General features: G+C 41.0%; 2 protein-coding genes across 4 annotated transcripts in view; one reads left to right on the forward strand and one right to left on the reverse strand.

Annotated features, from left to right (window-relative positions):
• Positions 1-13,377, reverse strand: ABCG8 (ATP binding cassette subfamily G member 8). The gene is made up of 13 exons (XM_005015315.6): positions 13,243-13,377; positions 12,091-12,195; positions 11,225-11,381; positions 9,055-9,293; positions 8,497-8,629; positions 6,802-7,071; positions 4,207-4,372; positions 4,033-4,125; positions 2,941-3,140; positions 2,740-2,816; positions 1,072-1,339; positions 455-582; positions 1-371 (listed from the first exon to the last, which is right to left on the reverse strand). The coding sequence occupies exons 1-13, from the start codon at positions 13,303-13,305 to the stop codon at positions 234-236; spliced, it is 2,037 nt and encodes a 678-aa protein (XP_005015372.1). The 5' UTR covers positions 13,306-13,377; the 3' UTR covers positions 1-233.
• ABCG5 (ATP binding cassette subfamily G member 5) overlaps positions 7,066-14,612 on the forward strand; it is a 22,606-nt gene continuing 15,059 nt past the window's right edge. Inside the window, exons 1-3 of one of the 3 annotated variants that reach the window (XM_072035748.1) lie at positions 7,066-7,083; positions 13,606-13,858; positions 14,204-14,325. In XM_072035748.1, the coding sequence (XP_071891849.1) occupies positions 13,737-13,858; positions 14,204-14,325 (244 nt within the window). In that variant the 5' untranslated portion in view covers positions 7,066-7,083; positions 13,606-13,736. Of the gene's footprint in view, positions 7,084-12,197; positions 13,859-14,203; positions 14,326-14,612 lie in introns of those variants that run through there. The other 2 variants (XM_072035749.1, XM_027454115.3) reach the window with 2 other exon arrangements.

Here is a 14,612-nt window from a genome sequence, read left to right on the forward strand (position 1 = left end):
TTAAAGTCTGAATTTTATCACGGTTTGTCTGAATGGAGGAGCACAACCTGGCTTCCAACTCCTGGTGTTCTGCTGCCATCCTGTGGCGAACCGGACTCGCTTCGTACAGCGGAACTCAGCAGGGATCTTCTCTCCCAGTGCCTTCGCAAGGGTTACCAAAAGTAAACTTTGGGCTTGCCATGTTTTCTTGCAAGGAATGTTGTAGCCTGCTGCCCCATCTGCTTGTCTTACTGTTACCAGTCTTGGTTTGATTTTTGCTTGATGAATCTTAATGATAAGTAGTATAAAAGCAGGAAAACAATAATATTGCCACCAAGGATGAGATAGCTTACATAGAGAGGCTGTGAATCCAGGCCCATAGACTTAACTACCTGCAATCACAGATATGAAAAATTAGGAACTGAATTTTTTTTTTCTAGTTAATTACCACGATTTTTATTACAGAGTGACTTACAAGTTTTCCTGGAATGTGAAGAGTAACGTTTCCAACAGTCATTTCATATTTGGCTTCAGTGAACTGAATTTGCATCATGCCTTGGAAATTCCATCTTAGAAAAGACACTTTAGAAACCCAAAATGGAACTGGAAAAAAAAGTCAGAAAAAAAATCATATAAATAAGCAAATTCCTGTCTTGCTGCCAAATAGGTTTGTCTAATTTCTTGACAACCAAAGGCTGTATGATAGCTTATTACTGGACAAAATGGCAGATACACCCTATATTATTACACAAAGATCAAAAATTACGGGAGAACATATATCTATCAGACTCCCATTATCAACTCAAGTTCTTCTACTGAAGATCTTCATCTACTGAATATAACTTGATACTGAATAATGTAGGGACCAATTCAGACTTTCACTAGTGCTTTTTTCAACCAAGCTTACTGTTACCTCAGCTTCAGAGGGAGACACTAATGTAAAATGAACTCTACTGTCACTATCCATGAAGATATTGCAAAGGTGGGAATAAAAGAGGGTTTTCTTGTATGGGACTCAGCCTCACTACAAACAATTGCTGATGAAAGCCATTGACATTTTCATTTGGAGGGGTAGTGGGAGGATTCTCTTACCTGTCCAGAGGTTTTCCAGGCTTACCACAAAACCACCACTCAGGTAGAATGATGTGAAAAGGACGTTGCCTAAGAAAGCTGAGAGCTGTAAGGTTGGCAACAGTGCTGCCACCCAAAGTGCCATCCCGCGGGCACAATACACAGCCAGCCACACCGAGAAGAAGTTCAGCAGGAAATGCTCTGGGTCAGGCATGAGGTTTGCCAGCCAATAGATGGGAACCCCGTAAATTAGAACAAAAGCGCAGTGCTCAGGGAGTTCCCCTAAAATCTGTTCAGAAAGGAGGGAAAAAATATATTAAGCAATAATCACAAAACCTTCTGAGATGCCCCTTAATGTACTTATGGACTGTTTAGAAAAACTTTGGGAAATAATCCCTTAGAATACAATCATCTCCTCTTTGGTTGTTTTCAGTAACAACAGAGATGGAAATCCTTGCTAATTTTTTTCCCTAGTTATGATAATTTCTGTAAATGTTGAATTTTTAGGCTTCTTCTTACAGGTTGAATGTCATATTTTGTTATGGTTTTGGCAGTTTCTAAGAATTTAAGAGAATTTCATGAAGAAATGGTGAGCTTGAGAGCAGTAATACTGTTACTGACTCATTGTAGGTGTACATTTTGTCCAAATTTGGTTGAACCTAGCATGAGATGAAATTTGAAATAGGCTGTTGGTCACTTCACCACTTTGTCCTAAAGGTAGTCCAGTTAGTAACTTCCTAACTCATTGCAAAAACATGAATATGGTTTGCATTTTCTCAAATATCTGAACATATATATTTTATTTATATACATGTGTGTGTATATATACAGTAAAGATAAAAATATATATACACACTATATGGATGTCTGCATATATCAGTTATACGTATATATGTAGATATGTGTGTATATACATATGCATGTAGTATTATGATTATTTTTTACCAAAGAAAGTTGCTACTATCCTCTAATACTAAGGTTGTAACAAATTACATCGATTCCTGTATGAATAATGTGCAATTTTTGTGACACAATGCAAAGAATATTTTTCTCTGGCAACCACTAATAAGCATTTAAAATCTTGTGCAGAAATGGAAACCTAAATTACAGATGCCATGGCAGGCAGAGCTCATCTCACAGTGGCAACATCACAAAGAAGGGATTCTTCTAAACCCTTGTGAAAAAAAAGAGAATGTAATTTTTCTGAAGTTCTAATTTGTTTCCAGGAAATCTAGCTCTTTATACACTTAATACAATTGTTTCTCTCTGATCAGTACAGGCCTGAACAAGTACTGGAAATCTCAGTAAGCATTTTGTCATTTCTATTTTACTTTTGTTGTAGCATTTAATATAAATACTCTGTTTTATAGATCAAGACATAATCAAACCTTCAAAGATGTTTCAGCTAATGAATCATTCAGGTGCATAAAAATGATGAAACCACCGAAGATGACTTTCAGGGTTCCCAAATTTTGGCCAAACAACCTTATGGATGTCAGCCATGACATATGGCAACAGATACAAAGTAGTTTGAGATTTAATCAATTAACACCAAGGAAGCAAGAATGGTAGCTTTAGCTGGCAGACACACTAGAAGAAGTCTAGTGCAAATGCAATTATTTATACAGCAAGGCTTCAGAATATTCTTTAAGCTATCTGTGTGTATTTCCTGGTATCAAAACCACTTACCTTAGCAAAGAAGTATGGGCTAACGGAATACATTCCACTTTCCAAGTCATGATAAAGCATAGCTCTTTCTGAATGACCTGCAGGGTAGAAGCAAACAGGTTCATTTCATCCTAGAGTTGCATTTATAAACATAATTTTTCATTGATTTGAGAGCTCTCTGATTGTGATTGTTTAAACATTTACAATAAAGCTCACACTTACATTTGGCAATGACATCCAAAATCACTGTGAACGGGATTAGTGCACCTATCATGTACAACAGTGCTGTTGTGTCACGAATAGAGAGTCTGCTTTCTCCATGGCCATAGTACAAAAATCCTATTAATAATGACATGATGAGGGCCTCAACTCCATGGACTAGTAGTGTTGAAAGATCTCTGAAGTCATTGGAGACTTGACGACTGGAAAACAACAATATTGATCACAAGGTATAGTCCTTACTAATGCCAGATATATTCAGATATATTGCCCCAAGTGCTCTGCTAACAGCAGTTTGTGGAATTGCTGACTTTGAGTAGGTTGGGAGTTTGCCCAGTTCTGAACATGATTTTATTTAATCAAAGCTGCTGAGGATTGGTAGTAGCCTACTTTTTCAGGTCTGAAATGCTGAAAGTGTGAAGCCCATGGCAGCTGGAAGATCTCATTTTGAAGACACAGAAGCAATTATTTCAGCTAAAGCCTCTTTGTTAAGGGCCTGTAGTATACACTAGTACTAGATGTTACTATCAGTGATGTTCTACATGTATTAAACCACTTGGTTTTATTTCTTTTGAGAACACAAGCATGAAACCCAGCTACCACTATCCATCCATGCTGGCTATACTCAGTGAGTGAAGCCTGGCTTCGTATCAAGGCAGAGGTGTGAGGATGGCAGCACCTAGGCCTGCCACACGGCTGTCTGGACTTGCTGAGGGTTCAGTCACTGCGCTTTGGTGTGTGTGTGGAGATCAGGACGGTGGTACCCAAAACTGGGACACACACATTTCTGAGCCTCAAGGCTCCTGCTGCCCAAAGGTACAGGCTTGCAACAGTTTGAGCTGGAGGTGATTTTTGTCTGGAAGGAGCCCTGGGACAGAAAGCAAGGGGCTGGACATCTGGCTGCTACCCACCACCCTGCTCAGAGGCCTGGCGTGAGCCAGTATAGGAACACCTCAGCTCCATGGCTCGCTCAGGCCTAGTGCTAGTAGTGCTAGGTGTGCGCTTTCAGCACCTGCTCAATTCACATTTTGTGCTTTTTAATTTTTTAAAATACAAATGAACATGATACGTAGTTGTTTATGGAGGTAAGGTTACCTTAATAATACAGTGAACTGCCTTAAGACGCCTGGTAATTGATTGCTGGCATGGTAAGGCATGTGGATAGCCTCTTCTGATTTTACAGGGGAGCTGTACAAAAGAGGGAAAAAAAAAATTAGCCAAAGTTGTAGCAGTTATTCCAGATCTGCCATATGATATTATTTTCTTCACCTTTTTTGGCTGACTGTGTTCACAACGTTGTCGTCTTCATTAGCTTTCCATAAGAAATCATCAAAAGTCTTGATTTTTTCTAGGAACAAGCTGGCAAGAATATTTGCCCTTTTTCGGCTCTCTATCTCCTTTTCTGCAGTCTGTTTATCGATGCTGGCCAAATCAACTGCAAGACATTATTTGACATAAGTCCATAAGCTACAGCTGTGATAACTTTATGATGTGTTTAGAATCAGAGATTATATCGTGAACAGACAGTATGAGCTGTGTGCATGCGTTAAGCTACAACAGTTAAAACTTTTATCAGTTACTTTAGGTAGATACTGAGAGCTTAAGAAGAATATTACCCAAGGAAAACATAGTAGCAGCAACAGTAGTTCACCTAGCTTTATTTTTTTTTTAAACAAATTATTTTTTAAAATCTAAACTTGTAGTAGTGTTTTCCAGTGCTGAGCATCAGTGTCGAGCACCACTACCTGATACTTCGCAGACGCTTTCTGGGAGAATTATCTCTGTGCATCTGGTAATTCCTTACGTTGAGCTGACTGTCTCCATTGAGCCACATTTCAGCAGGGGTCCATCAGAGAAATGAGTTGTAACCTGCCTGCCTTCTCTCATTCTGAGACTCTCCTGTTTCTCTTACTTGCCACACTGCCAGCATTTGTGCATTTCCTTCAGGTCCTCCTCCTTGCTGTGGCATCTTTAGCTTTCCTGTTCCATTTCCATCTTCCTGCAGCCCATATTCTCTGCCTTTCCTGTGGGTGGTGGCTCAGTGCATTGCACTGAATGATCTTTCACCTCCCTTCCTCATCCCCACCTGCCTCCATGTCACAGGGGTTCATCTTCTGAGGACTGCCCTAAATGCTCCATTCCCATCCAGGTGTGCTGCAAGGCCCCCCACCCAGGGCTGCACTGAGCTGGGCAGGACTGCTCTGAACCACGTTGGTGACAAAGGTCTCTGTTGGGCTTGACATTAATTTCTGTCTATCATAGCTGATAGGCATTCTGATATGAACTGACACGTAAGCAGAGCTGAAGAGGTTACTCCAGAGCATTGTAGTTGGTGTCTGTACAAGGCATCCTAAACAACTTGAACGCAAAGACCTGAAGGTAAGAATTGAACCAACCTCTGGGGTAAAAGACTACTGCCATTAGATTAACAAGGCCATATTCCCTTTGCATGTTGGGAGGAAAAAAAAAAAAAAAAAAAGAAGGGACTTAGAGCCATGCAGGTTTTTTTGTTTGTTTGTTTTTGAGAAGAGGAATCAAATGTTACTGTTACTGTGTTTTGTTTTTTTTTCCTCCTCCCTTCCTATGCCCTATTGGGCAACTCTCATCTTTCTCATTTCCTCTTCAAGGTATGTATGATTACACACCCTGGGAAACTGGCTTCCTATGTTTATTGAACAGAGTTCATAGAACTGACTGCATGAAAGCAACTGATCAGTTCCTGCATGTCTTTTACCACTGAGGATAAAAGTTTCAACCAGCTGAAACATGGGAATAAGTGTGATAAAGTTTTGGAAGAGTTGCTACACCTGGCACTGTTAAGAGGGTTATTTAAAACTGATTTTTTCCTCTCTCTTGTATTTGCTATGTTTCCTGCATTGACAAATGGGGATCATATTCACAGAATCACAGAATCACAGAATTTCTAGGTTGGAAGAGACCTCAAGATCATCGAGTCCAACCTCTGACCTAACACTAACAGTCCCCACTAAACCATATCTCTAAGCTCTACATCTAAACATCTTTTAAAGACTTCCAGGGATGGTGACTCCACCACCTCCCTGGGCAGCCTGTTCCAATGCCTAACAACCCTTTCAGTAAAGAAGTTCTTCCTAACATCCAACCTAAAACTCCCCTGGCGCAACTTAAGCCCATTCCCCCTCGTCCTGTCACCAGGCACGTGGGAGAACAGGCCAACCCCCACCTCGCTACAGCCTCCTTTAAGGTATCTGTAGAGAGCGATAAGGTCGCCCCTGAGCCTCCTCTTCTCCAGGCTGAACAAGCCCAGCTCCTTCAGCCGCTCCTCGTAGGACTTGTTCTTCAGACCCCTCACCAGCTTCGTCGCCCTTCTCCGGACCCGCTCAAGCACCTCGATGTCCTTCTTGTAGTGAGGGGCCCAAAACTGAACTCAGTACTCGAGGTGCGGCCTCACCAGAGCCGAGTACAGGGGGACGATCACTTCCCTAGCCCTGCTGGTCACAGTGTTTCTGATACAAGCCAGGATGCCGTTGGCCTTCTTGGCCACCTGAGCACACTGCTGGCTCATATTCAGCCGACTATCAACCATCACTCCCAGGTCCTTCTCTGCCAGGCAGCTTTCCAACCACTCATCTCCCAGCCTGTAGCTCTGCTTGGGGTTATTGTGCCCCAGGTGCAGGACCCGGCACTTGGCCTTGTTGCACTTCAGTTCAAAACTGAACTTAGTACAATATTGTTGACAGTGACAAGGCATTTCTAAAACAGTTATGGTCAATAAAAATCAATGTTAGCTGATAGGCTTAAGAAAGCAAATGACTTCTAATAATCTTTCTTTTTTTTTTCTTTTCTTCTTTTTATGGCAGTACTTTGTCAGTACATGATACTAACCGTAGAAATCTGCAGGGTTGCTGTACCTTGGGCAGGGATAGCCTAGTTCTGTGAAATATTGGACCATGTCCTTGGCTGTTCCGGAATAGACAGTGACTCCAGAAGACATCAGGAGAACTAAATCGAAGAGTTGGAAGATATCTGACCGGGGCTGATGCAGTGAAAGAAGAACTAATCTGTTTCCTCTGGCCAGTCTGGATAACGTTATCACAAGGTTATGTGCAGTAAAACTGTCCAGTCCAGATGTGGGTTCATCAAGTATCAGAATTCCTGCCAAAGACAGTAAGTTTAGCTGTGGAACACAGCATGCTTGATTTGGAAAATATGGTATTACCATGAGAAATCTCACCGCTATATTCCTTTTTTAAAAGTACAAAGTATATTTCACACCAGCACCAGGTAATATTCAACAATGGCAACCTCCTTCCACTGTCTCATTGAACATAATGACTATGTAGTAGGTACTTTAAATTTTGTCTTGGTCCTATTGGAAACAAGAGTAATGTTTCTGATTTTCACTGGAATGAAGATTTAGGTTCCTTACTAAATTAATGTTTTACTCTGCAGTTCTTGCACTTTGCCTGTACAAATGTGAACATTGTATGTGAATATACAATAGTAATAGTTTTATATTCTGCCTGCTGAAATATTTTAATCTATATTAAATATACTTAATTGATATTTAGACCTTTTTTATGTGTAAATCCTCAAAGTATTAATTTACGTAGAGCATGCTTTGGGAGGAGAAGCTACTTCATGCCTGTTCACACCCAGATACCAAGAGATATGCATAAAATTGAATTTTTCTTGTTTTGCAATTGGTTGCTAAAAATTTGAAAGGGTTTTGTTACTTTGCAGTGTTTGTGTTGCCAGAAAACTTCATGGCCTCAGTCAGCGCAAGGCACTGTCTGTACACAGACATAGTTTCTGTGCTGAGGGGTGTAATGTGTGTTTGAAATGTAAAGAAATCTTTACTTATTTTTCCTTGAACTAATGTTTTTACTTCAGTACCAACACATCTATTCGTGAGCATTGCTTCTTACTAAAAATGCTTCTGCTTTCCCTTTATTTGCAAAATTATAATTCTTTATCAGCAAAAAAAATCAGATACATTTCCCAGTGGAAGTAGAGGAGCTGATAGGAAATCTCGCTCAACAAGAGGCTGAGGTAAGATCAGTGGTGCTGTTGATATGTGTAAGAGCAGATAGGGAATTCATTCTTGCAAAAGCACCTGTAGATTTAGCCTTCTCTTTTGCTTCCAGTGAAAATGACAAAATGACAGAAATTTCTAGTTCACCTGTAACGAGCCAGCCACATCAGAGTTGCACAAGACCGCAATGAGTTCCAGTGCTACCAAGAAAATGACCCCTTCCCTTGTTAACATTGTACTTGTGCGTAGGCAGAAGTCAAAGAGGGCTGGCTCCTGAACCACTCCTTTTATATAACCGTGACTATAATAATTACGTTATAATCTGTGGTCAGCAAGAGTTGGGATTTAAGCAAATGGATCAGCACACCCTCAACTGTGCCTGATGTTGCCATGAGGAGTGAACATCTGGCAGAGGAAAATGCAAGATCCATTAAGTGTCTTGAGAAGTGTATGTGTGTCTGGCTTTTCCCTGAACCCTACTATTTTCTCTAACCACCCCCAGTGGTTTGTGGGGGGCACAAGGAAGGTGTCAGGGTTTTGCTCACCTGGGTTCCAGAGCAGCTGCACACCGATGCTCACTCTCCGCCTCTCACCTCCTGAAACACCACGGAGGTACTCGTTGCCTACCCTCGTGTTTGCACACTGCCGCAAGCGTAGTTCTGCTATAACATCTTCCACCTGGGGGGATCCAAATGGTAACAGGGATAAAACAGTTTCTTGACATGTTTCTGCACAGATAAAGCCAAAAAATATAGTTGACGTAGTTAAAATTCATCTGGATATTATGGTGCTATTTGATCGAGATCCAGTTGAAAACAAATCTTGATTTTAGGGATAACATTAAAAAATGCTCAGCGACCAGCAATTTAGTTCATCTTTCAGCCTCTCTAATGCTTTCTCTAGATTGTCATTTTTTATGAGCATTGGAACAATTGCTGGTTTCTATCTTGAAAAAGGAAAAAGATTCATAATTCATAATCTACGTATATATAAAAAAAAAAAAGCCAGATTAGCTGTTCTGACTCCAAGCACACAGGATCTCTCGGATAGTTCCTGTCAGACGCATTTTTGACAACTTTATTTTTTTCCAACAGCTTAATTACCCTTTTTTCTCTTTGTGAGTCTGAGAAAAACTTTGGAAGGCGCAGTTTGGCAACGAACAGTAGCGTTTCTCTGACAGTCAGGTGGGGAAGCAGTCGGTCATCCTGCCGCACGTGTGCAATGCATTTCTTGACAAGCTGGGGGGTGCTGGGTTTGTTATTGATCATGATTTGACCAGACTTGATTTTCCCTCCGTGATCCCGGCAGGTTATCACGTCAAGCAAGGATGTCTTTCCACCACCTAAACAATCAAAATTAGAAAACAAATTTCTAGGGCATCCATTTGAAAAGTGATTTAGTCACAGAGAATAGAAGTTTTCATTCCCTAACGTCTTTTCCTCAACACCTTGTGTTGCTTTTCTAAAGCTGCAGAGGTGGAATGATCTTGAAAGAAAATACTGACACCTGACTGCAAGCTCATGATCAGGAAACCTCTTCCATCCAGAATGTATTACATGGCTTTAACCTTTGACATGTCCTAGGAGAACTGGGTAGCTGGCTTTTGAGAACAGCTCTGAATTTAAGAAGCAAGATCTCTGTCCGCTAGTTACCATTCTAAATGTATGGCTGCTGGGCTGGCACCTAAACGCTTTGCAGAAGTTTGCTTTGTGGAGGGAATTGTGAATTCAGAAACAGCAGCTAAGCAGTTTAAAGACGAAGGCACTGAGCAATTATACAGCTGATAAGACTCTGAAGCATGACTTAGATAACTGTGATTTAAACAAGACAAAAAGTCATTTTAATAATTAAGAAAAAGTTGGCTCATGCTCAGAGGTAAGGAAAGTAAGTCAATGAAAACAAAACCTGATTTGGATTTAAATAGCAAATGACTTTTTCCCTTATGCCATATGATACTTTATGCAAACACACTTAGCTCTCATTATGATTAGATATCATTCGTTTCCAGTCTTCCTGTTGAAAAATTAACTCCACACTTGTTGCTTAATATACATGTTAAAAAAAAAACAAAAAAAAAAACTTGTCCATCTGTAAACTACATATTGCTATGTTTGAGTGGCATATTGATTGCCATTGACAGTGTGAGACTCATCAGCAGTTTAATCCACTTTACTAAGGCATTTGATGAAATAGATGATAAACAGCTTTTTAAAATAGCTTGACTAGTTTGCTGAAAGGGTTTGTACCCAGTGTACGTTACCTTACAAAAATCTAATATCTGTAAGTCAATGTTATTTCATCACAATTTTTTTCCTTTTGCTATGGGGCGTCTCTAAGGTACAATTTCCAGTACATTAGATACGTGCTAAGAAAAATCCCCCATAGCAATGGGAAAGAAAAACCTCTTCTGTAGAAATAATGTTAAAACTTCTGTGGCAAATATGCTTTGTCCTTCTTTTTCAAAGAGAGCATCTTCACTGAATCACTGAGCTAACCTAATGTAAGAGTTTAGTGGAAGCACAGCATGTTTTTTTGCGGTTTTGTTTGGTTTACTTTCAAAGCATAGGTACTTATTACTTCAATTTAATGCATCACATGTCTACTTCTTATCCCCCTAGATGAGCTAAGTCTCACTAACCACTTAGGGCAAAGGCCAACTCTCTATTAGGCAACCTCATCCTTGAGAAGATTAAACCGTTACTACCAGAAAATGAAAGGAAAAAAAAAAAAAGATGCAAGAAACCAGAGCCCCAGTTTTCAGACACTGTAAGCCAAATAGAAGAGGCATTATCCTTTCTTTTCAAGTTTCTGTTAATTAATCTGAAGGTGATAGTTTATTCTATAAGACCTGTTTGCATGTGAAGGGAATTGCTGCCAGTTGCAACTGATCTTTCTTACAGGGTCTGGCCTCATGTCTGCATTGTTACTGGGTAAGGTCTGCAGTTTGCCTGTTTTATGAGAGCCATGAAGCTGCTTCATGTCTAACAGAGATGGGGCTGCAGAACATAGTTGTAACAACACTGCACCTCAAGAAACACATGGCAAACATACAAGCCATAATGTAAAAGTTTTTTGAAAATAAATTCAAAATATATTTTTCCAATATGTTTCTATTTCTCAAAATGTACATTTTAAAGAATGTATTTAAGTGACACATTTCCAGTAGTTCTTTGTCAGCTAGATTATGCCATTCAGAAGACTGAGGAATATTGTTTTTGATTGTGTGTGTTTTATCTAAGAATTAGTCAAATCATGAAACTTGGTTGTTCTTACCAGTGCTCCCTATAATAGCTAGCATCTGGCCACTTTGAACTTTTAAATTCAGATTCTGGATTACTGACACACGAGAATTAGGACCTGAGTTCCAGGTCCATGGCATTTGCATCTGCGTGAGTTTCTCATACCAGGGAATCTGGGATGCCGTGTTAACCTAGCAAAGAAAGAAAGAAAGTCTCTCTTCAATTCCTACATTAAACTACTTAACATTAAATACTTTCAAAGTTGTAGTAAATCAGAGAATATGTTAAAATAATATTGTTAATATTCAGAAATATAGACAAAAAATCTTTTTTGGACATGTATGGTTTTCATCCTTTGCTTCTTATTTCTGATAATCATTAAAACTATCTGTCCTTTACCTTACTTAGGTAGTTTATTGCTATTGTATATTCTTAATTTTTAATACAATTTGAAATGAATCAATACTGAAAACTGTGAAGCTTACTTTAGATGCCATGTGACACAAAAGTGAAAAAATTCACTGGCTTCCTGAAATCCTCCTTATGTTTATCATCCTCTCCTTGTCTCCTGCATGCTCGTTCTTGCCAGCAAAGGCAAGAACTCAGTCTTGAGAGGAATAATTTAGCTCAAGACAGAGGGAAAACAGAGCCTAGAAATGGACCTCTTTTCCTGTACCATTCCCTAGTTTTACTAGATATATTATACAACAGCATAGTTTAGCCTCACGTTAGTACCGTAGCCAGGAGTGTGATTCTCCTTAAAAAACTTTTGTATATTTGATTGTGCAATATTTGCATGAACATCAACTTTATACTATTTTTAAGAGGGCTTGCTTAATGAAACAGGAGCTGCTGGATAAGTTCCCTGCTGAAGGGACGTACAGAAGGTAGACCTTTTACCTGATAGTTGAGTTCTTTGACCTCAAGAACATTTGATTTTCCGCTGTATGTGAAATACAGGCTGTTATCTTCTTCAGAGCAAAAGATACTGTCCTGGGCCTTGGTCTGGAGAAATTATTGGGTTAGTTACAATAGTTAATTATAATGACTAAAGAGTTGTTAACATTTGAGTTCAGAAATGGAGAAACAGAACAGGAAATATATTTATGGTATATAAAACAGTACTTCTGATAAGTTATAGCGGTACAAAAGCATGAAGGGTTGAAATGAGTTATCTGTTAATCAGCATGATATGCTGTTTCTTCTAGAGGCATGTCAGATGGCCAAATACGCTGTGTTGTGGTGGTCTATTAGCTTTCAGTTTAAATGGGTTTATTTTCAACGTGGAGACAAATGCCATGCTGCCATAAAGAGATTAGGCTCTATTTCTATTATTGAGGAAAAAAAGTGGATGACTACTGGAATTTTAATGTCTACTGGATCAAAATGGTACATATTGAAATTCATATTTCATAGCAGCTAAAAATTAAGGTGCACTGGAAGTATGTTCATTATTTAATTAATCCATACTGCACCATAGTAACCTGAAGCAGTTAATTCACCATCACACACAGAGAGAAGATAATTTGCTAATGTCTGTGCTTTCAAAGAGTAAATGGTATCTGCGAATAACGTCTGCTCAGTAAGAAAAAGTTAATCAGACAGGGAAATAATTTAACTAACCAATTTAGCGAACCATCATCTTCACTACAATCTCTGCTGAATAAATGTCTTATAAAATAACAGGCAAAAGGCATGTTATCCTGAGTCAGCCATCAGAGATCAACCTAATTCCTGCATCCTTTGGCATTTCAGGGGATTAAAGCTCTTCCAGTGGCTCATAGTCTGGGTTTTCATTTCACCCAAGTTGTGTAACTCTCAGATTCACCTGAGGGCTGCTAGAAGAGCTTCATTTCCCCCGTTCCCTGTCTGGCAGACGTACTGCTGCTGGAGGTGTCTGGCAGATGGTGATCACAGCCTGTGCACAGTTCCTACCTTCACAGCAAGCAATGCTGACTAATCTCTTCAGTGCAGGCATGCAGCAGAAAGCAGCATGACCCTAAGTTGTCTGAAAAGCAGCGCTAAGGGGTCCCTCCTGCCGGTCTCACTCACCTCCTGTGCTGCCTGGCTCCAGCCACCACCTTCCAGCGGGATGTGCTCAGGGGGTCCCTCCATGGTGGCAGTGCAGGGCCGTGCACCCTGCGGTGCTCTGGCAATGGGTTTGTTGAGAAGCGGGGCGAGCCTTCTCCCCTTGCCTTTGAGCTTGGCTCTTCCCAGCCCCTTTTGTTGCAGCACCCTGTCCCCTGGCACGCTGCGTCTCTGCGGCTGGTGTGACCCTGTGGACAGGGAAATACTCCCCTGCTCTGGGACAGGAACAGCTCGGGCTAAAGGTACATCAGATAGCGGGCTCTGCTGATTGCCTATCAGTTGTTCTCAAGAAAAGAAAGCACAGGGAGCCGCTCGGTTTTCTTTTAGGCATTTTCCCTGGGTGGTGAGGGCTGGGGGCAGCGAGTTGCTCCAGCCCAGAAGGAGCAAGGAGCTGCCCGTACCCGGCGGAGGCATGGTGGCAGCGTGAGGGCGGCAGCACACAGGCCCGGCACTGGAAGATGTCGTGCACAGAGCCCTCTGCCATGGAGGGGGGCGGCAGCGATGGGCAGGCGGGTGAGGTGAAGGCTTTGGCACAGCCTCCCAACAGTATCAGCGTGCGGAGTGTCTCCTACACCGTCAGGTAGGACTGGGGAGGGTGGCAGGGGGAGCCCCCAGCTGCTGGGAGCTGCCGTGACCTGGAGATGGAGGGGAGAGGGGCAGGGACAGGTGGGCTGCAGGCTTGGCTTCAGCCCAGTGAAGACTGGCAGCCATTTTAGGACCACCTGCCTCATGGCGCTGGGCCGCCGCCTCAGGGTGGGGTGGGCAGCTCAGAGGAGGCAGAGCAGGTCTCTTCTCCAGAGCCAGGAGTTTTTCTTCAAATGTATTTGAAGAAGATGCTGTAAAGTGTATTTCCTGTGCTGGTGTGCTTCACGCAAAGCTTTTTACATCTTCGCTGTTTCTTCCTTTCTGATGTTTGTTTTCCAAGAGAGCGTGTTGGCCCCTGGTGGAATGTGCCTTTGCACCGTAAAAAATGGACTCGGCAAATACTTAAAGATGTTTCATTTCACATAGAGAGTGGCCAGATTATGGGGATTTTAGGAAATTCTGGTAAGTTGTTCTTGTACCTTAAAAGAATAAAATCAGAGTTAATACTACTGACTTCCATGGTAGCCTGAATGTGACTGAGTGTGCTTTAAATAGTGAAATTGCAATTGCTTTTAACCCTTGCATTGCGAAAACATGACATTTGTTTTCAGAGTTCTATCTTCTGTCATCTAACTGACAGTTATAACTTCAGTAAGATATTAGGTTACCTCTAAACCCAAATGGTCCACTATAAAGTGTGAATTTCTGTGAAATAAATGTTAATTCACACACACACATGTTCTAGGTTT

Source organism: Anas platyrhynchos, chromosome 3 (assembly GCF_047663525.1).
Source record: "Anas platyrhynchos isolate ZD024472 breed Pekin duck chromosome 3, IASCAAS_PekinDuck_T2T, whole genome shotgun sequence".
In the NCBI taxonomy this organism is placed as follows: Eukaryota; Metazoa; Chordata; class Aves; order Anseriformes; family Anatidae; genus Anas; species Anas platyrhynchos.

Bases quoted from the DNA above. Each gene is read 5' to 3' on its own strand.
- ABCG8 (XM_005015315.6), bottom strand. From the start codon at position 13,305: ATGGAGGGACCCCCTGAGCACATCCCGCTGGAAGGTGGTGGCTGGAGC. The intron at 583-1,071 runs GTAAGAGAATCC...TTTTTTTTCCAG, and splicing joins CCTGGAAAACCTCTGGACAG to TTCCATTTTGGGTTTCTAAA. The intron at 372-454 runs GTAAGTCACTCT...CTGTGATTGCAG, and splicing joins TTCACATTCCAGGAAAACTT to GTAGTTAAGTCTATGGGCCT.